General features: G+C 58.2%; 1 protein-coding gene across 1 annotated transcript; it reads right to left on the reverse strand.

The window, feature by feature from the left end:
• Positions 1 to 229: 229 nt before the first annotated feature.
• On the reverse strand, positions 230 to 2045 carry LOC120664761 (myb-related protein Hv33-like). Its single transcript, XM_039944077.1, has 3 exons — positions 1525 to 2045; positions 1314 to 1443; positions 230 to 1209 (listed from the first exon to the last, which is right to left on the reverse strand). The coding sequence occupies exons 1-3, from the start codon at positions 1661 to 1663 to the stop codon at positions 558 to 560; spliced, it is 921 nt and encodes a 306-aa protein (XP_039800011.1). The 5' UTR covers positions 1664 to 2045; the 3' UTR covers positions 230 to 557.
• Between the last annotated feature and the right edge of the window lie 3837 nt (positions 2046 to 5882).

Consider the following 5882-nt stretch of genomic DNA (forward strand, 5'->3'; position numbering starts at 1 on the left):
CCGGTTCCGTGAAACGCAAATCAGGAAGAAAAAAAAAGGATAAAGCGCGACAGCAACCGGCGTAACGTAAACAAGCAAGAACCGTCGGGGCCTCGCAACTCATCATCCACTCCAGCACGAGCGGGGCGAGAAAAAATATCAGACAAGTATAGGGGGAGTAAAAGATTCAGAAAGGTTCATGTGCTTTTTTTCTGTGGTAGTAGAAAGTGAAGTGCAGTGACACAAGGAGTAGTATACAACTGCAGGTTTAATTAATTTATTCTTTACAGGAAAAAAAATCTTTGTTTATAGTACGTACACAATATTCTCGTATGTACCACTGTCTGGCTGTTCTTCTGACCAAGCAGAAGCAGGGTATGCAGAAAAGGTAAGGGGGGAAAAAGGAGTGTGGTGTGGGCTATAGAAAATTAACATAATGGTGGTTACTACTAAGTACAATCCCTAATCTTCCAATGCATCTTTCTTCCTCTTGTGTGTAAAACGTTGGGGAATGGATCGATAGTTCAGGGAGGCAAGGTGAATGCAGGGCAAACGGGGAAAAAAAAGGAGAGAGAGGATCAGAAGTATTCCAAGTTGAAGTCGAAATGCGCCAGGCTCTGCTCTTGGCCGCAGGGCAGCGAGAACTTGTGCTCCAGCGCGTCGTCGTCGTCGTCCACCGCCTGCTCCCCGCCGCCGTAGCCTCCGCTGCGCTGTTGCTGCTCCAGCTCCGTGTACGGCTCCGGCTTCGCGGCGCCGCCGCCGGAGGCCCAGTGCAGCACCTCGCTGTCGAGCACCGCGCTGCTCATCTCGGCGCAGGTCCAGTTGCTGCTGTTGCTGGAGCTCTCCCCGTACCCCAGGTTCTCCGACACGTCCAGCACGCTGCTGTAGTCGGCGACGAACCAGCCGGCGTCCGGGGACGCCTTGCCGACGCCGTCGTCGTACGGGCCGCAGTACAATGCCGCCACGCCGGCCGCGCCCAGGTCGAAGCCGAAGTCGGCCAGCGGGAACGGGTCGAACACGGCCGGCTGCTTCTGCGCGAGGCCCTCGTCGGAGTCCCCGGCGGCGGGCTTGCGGTCGTGGTCCACGGCGCCGGCGCCGGCGCCGGCGATGGGCTTGTGCGTGCTCGGGTCGATGCCCCGCTGCCGGAGCTTCTTCTTGAGGCAGCTGTTCCAGAAGTTCTTGATCTCGTTGTCCGTCCGCCCCGGCAGGTGCGACGCGATCTGCGACCACCTGCATGGATGCGCCGAACAAAGAATTCTTTTAGTTTTAGCCAGTTGATCATCATCAGGCCACGAACCACATTGCGGGGTCCGAACCGAACGCATTGTACCGACCTGTTGCCGAGGATCTCGTGGAGCGCGAGGATGAGGTCCTCCTCCTGCTGCGAGAAGCTGCCGCGCTTCAGGTCGGGGCGGAGGTAGTTGATCCACCGCAGGCGGCAGCTCTTGCCGCAGCGCTGCAGCCCTGCACGCAGCAGAACGCAATTCAAGCCAAGGCGCCAATAGAACAGTGCAGCTAGCTAGCTAGCTAAGCTCAATTGCTTGCCTGCGAGCTTGGGGACGGAGCTCCAGCACCCGACGCCGTGGCGGATGATGTGATTGTACAGCTTCTCGTCTTCCTCGGGCGACCAGAGCCCCTTGCGGAGCTTGGGCTGCACGCCGCCGCCGCAGGAGAGCCGTCCCATTCTCTGATCCTCTCTGTCTACTCCGACGACGGCGACAAACTAGAAGCCGGGGCAACGTCGGGGGCCGTTGCCACTTGCAATGGCGATCGGCGGGTGCGCTGCGCTCCTCCTCTGTCGGTGGCAGCTGCTTGTGGCTCGCTCTATCTATGTGTGGCCGGGGGGTATATATGGTGAAGCGTGCGTACCAAGAACCGGCTGCACGCTCCGGTGAGGTGAGAGAGAGAGAAGCTGAGCAGCCAAGGAGAGGCTGCGATCAAGTGGTTTCTAAGCAAGGTGCAGTGCGCCCTCTCGCGAGCGCGCCAATGAATTGGAGCTTAAGATACCTCCCGTTCCGTTTTGTGAGAGATGGTGGCGGCCTTAAATAGCGCCGTGCCGTGCTCAGCGGGGGGGGGGGGGGGGGGGGGGGGGAGGTTTTCTGCCTCGCAACGGCAGTGGATCGGAGAGAGAAAAAAGAGGGGGGGGGGAAGAGAGAGCCTTCTCTCTCTTACGGTGTTTGTTGGCGACGTGACTTTGCATTTTGTTTCCTCTTTTTTTTTTCTCTCCCCCTGTTTAAGAGTGACAAAAGCTCTGGTTATGGCAACTGTAAGCCATCAATGCCCCCGCGGACTCGCGGATCACCTCGCTCTCGCCGTGGTACGACGCCCCCCGATTAAAATCTCACCGCGTCACGTTCCCTTTCTCTCCCTCTCTTTTTTTTTTACTTGCCTGACTTAACCACCGCCATCGAATCGGTCGAGCCCCCGACCTCGCAGCAGCAGCCGGCGGCGGTCACCCTTGTGCTAGCTAATCACGTCGCTAATCCCCCATCGGCCTCGCGCGATCACGTCGCGTTCGGTGCGAATGGCCCTGCCGACCTCCGCGTCCCATCCCATCCGCACGCCGGGGGGGGGGGGGGGGGGGACACCGCCGATCCGACGTGGGAGAGATGAAACGGATGATGGTCGCCGGCGCGGCCGCCGCGTCATGCACTCCGGCGACAGCGGCCGGTCGCCGCCGACGACGGTTGGGGTTGCACTGTCGCGCCGGAAGAAATTTCGGGGTTGGAACGTGGAATCATCCGTGATCCGTGTCAGCCGGTGTTCGTTCAGAAAAGGAAATCCGCGTCAGCCAGTCGTTTTTACGGCTTGCGTGGTGGATGGAGGCCGGAGGCGGCGGCAGCAGCAGACCAGCAGCGACACCGCGCGGATTTAACCGCGCCGTTAGCAGATTTTTACTGATGACCTCGCTGCAGTTGAATTTGAGGGAGAGAAATTTATATGGCAGGAAAGACGCGTAAGGTAATTTCTGCCGTTGTGAAGTGCAGTCATTTTGGGATATATATGGAAAGGCGGCGGCGTCGACAACAGTGTTCAGAAAAAAACCCTCACTGGACACTTCAACTCTTCCTTTTTTTTTAAACGTGCTAGTTGTTCGTCAGTATTAGTACTAGGGATTATTGTAACATCACTGTTGCAAATCATGGATTAAGTAGGCTCATTAGATTCGTCTTAAAATTTACAACTCATATGTGTAAAAAGTTTTGTAAATAGACTTCATTTAGTACTCCAAAATAGCAAGATTTCTTTTCAAAAAAACTGGAATTTTGAATTTTGTAGGGGTCTAAACATGGCCTAGGTATGCATCACATTTGTTGACCCTGTTACGTACTTCAGTCTTGAAAAAAAGAATGACCTGGGTGCGTGTAAAGAACACTCCATCAATGGCATCGTGTAACCCGTGTCGGTCGTACACACTGGCCATCTGATACTGTCGGTGTGGAATTTGCTGTCACCGGAGGAGAAAATGAAGCAAGTGAGAAGCTGAAAGCCCTGAAAGTTACTACCGCTGAAAAGCGTGGAAAAACACATCACCGCGGTTACTTGGGTTGCAGGCTTGGAGCCATGGGCAGACAACACAGGGTCGCCGGAGGGCCCCAGCGCTCCAGCAGAGCCATGGCATCTCCGGTCCTGATCCTTGTACTTGAAGGGAAAAAGGAGGAGAGGGACCTGCACCGGGCGGCGCCCCGGCCCCTGCGCGCAGTACAGATGTTGCGCGAGCGAGCCCTCCGTCGACGGTTGCGGTCCGATCGTATCCATCTACTCCTGCGATCGCAACCACAACGGGAACGGGGAAAAGGAAAGAAGCCGGAGAAGAAAGCAAAGCAGAGAGCAGCCCGGCGGCGCACGAGTCGCCCGTACGGCACTGCAGGTGTGGCCGTGCCCGTGCGCGCCGCTTTGCCCCGATCCAGCTGCCGTGACGACCCATCGATTCGCCAATCATCCGGCCGGGAAAATTTAATAGAAGCCGCGAGGTCCAAAAGGCATCGTGCCGTCCTGCGCGTCGGAGATGGAAGGCGTTCAAGTTTCGCACGGGGTTGGTTGACGCATGCATGTTTCGCCGGTGGTAGGCCCGGCCAGCCGGCCGTTCGCTACCTCCTGCTGGCAACGACGATCTGCTAACAGTTCGCGGCGCACGGACGGAGCCATCCAAATTACAGAAGAAAACTAACACACCCCCCCTTGGCGTCCGTACACGATGCTGCTGCGGCCGCTGAACATGCACGGATGGAAGGAACCCGGCGGTCCTTGTACAACTAGCGTGCAGTTAACCGAGCGATGCAGTGCGTTGCATGTCTGCGTGTGCCACTGTGCTTTATTTGGTGGTGATGCATCGTCGATCGCATGTACAAAACACACACACACACAACTTGCATTGTGTGCACACTGGCGCCTTGCTGCCTGCCACCACTAGATGCTGCCATGCCGTGGTGCACGTACTAGTGCGTAGCTTGCGGAGCTAATGGCGATCGAATGGTAGCGTCCACTAGCTAGCACTAGCAGCAGTTGCCGAGACCGAGAGAGCGAGCGAGAGAGAGGCTGGGGCCGTGAGGTCGAGGTGGCTTGCGAACGCCGGCCACAACCGCAAGGGCGCGCGGAGGAGGGGATCGAGCGAGGAAGCGTGAGCCGGAGAAAGCGAACCGAACCTACTATAGCGCAGCCAGCCACCACGCCGTTCCTCGGCGCGCCGAGCGTGTCGTCGTACCACACCACGGGTGAGTGCGGGATGGAGCCGGAGCGCGCGTTAGGTGGCCGGTCGCGGTTGCGCGGGCGCCCCGGCCCGGCCGGGCATGGCCGCCCGAGGTCAAGCTTGGCCTCATCACCAGCTTGGGCATGCATGCCGGCCGCCCGGCGCGACGACGGGCACACGCGGTCGCTTCGAGCCTGCTCCAAGGCTCGGGCGATCGGGTACGTACGAGGTACGCCTGCGTGCGGCGGTTGGTCAGGCCGTAGCCCGTAGCCGCGCGCTGCATGCATGGCGACTGCTGACACCTGTTGCTGCACTCCTCCTCCATGCACGCACCAACACGTCGCGGCGCCGCGCCCCAGCCGTTCGTTTATGTACGGCGTACGCGCGGGCCGCGCGCGCGTCGTCGGTCCCCGTTCCGCCGTTGGCGTACGCCCGGCTCGCGTTTGCGCTACTCCATCGCTGGCGAGCGGGCGAGCAAGCTCCCATGTTGGTGGCGCGACACCGACGTGCACGTGCATGCGGCTGCCCGGCCGATCCGTGTGCCTGCACCTAGCTAGCGCGCGGCCGGATTGGCCGTACGACGAAACTGATCGAACCCGTGCACGGATGCGTGCGAGATCGAGCTTTCGTCAGATAATATTAATGCAAGATCGACAAACGCTAGGTGATCGATGACAGGCTCAGCTGTTGGAGTAATGGGCTTGGCCCATTACTTCTAAAGCATTAAAAGAATTTAAAGCCCACTATTAATGCTAGGGAATCAATGCTTAATTTCGTACCGAGAATTGAGGAGGATCTCAACCGACTTAAAAGGTGGACTTCGTGTACACCACTTGTGAAGCCGGTAAGAGGAGGATGGTGAACCACACGCGCGCGCTCGCTCGCCTCGCCGGGCCGTGGCCGAGGCGCGGCCGGCCGGCCGGACGGGCAGTGCGCGTGCGCGGCCGGACGTAACGTGCAGGTGCTGGTGCGGTGTGATGGCTATTTTGCCGTTGACAGCAATTAATCATGCGATTAAACGTGCAATTAAATCTGTAATTGATGGCCATAACCGCATCACCTAAATGACTCTGATGGTGTCCAGGTTCAACGATCCTGAGCACCTGAGTTACTATATAAGAAGTGCCATTCCCCTCATCCATTCTGCACTAGAGCACTGAGGCAACTCGGCTCCTCTCTTCTCCCTCTCCAGTTGCAACAACTGAGTTCCCCA

Source organism: Panicum virgatum, chromosome 3N (assembly GCF_016808335.1).
Source record: "Panicum virgatum strain AP13 chromosome 3N, P.virgatum_v5, whole genome shotgun sequence".
NCBI lineage: Eukaryota > Viridiplantae > Streptophyta > Magnoliopsida > Poales > Poaceae > Panicum > Panicum virgatum.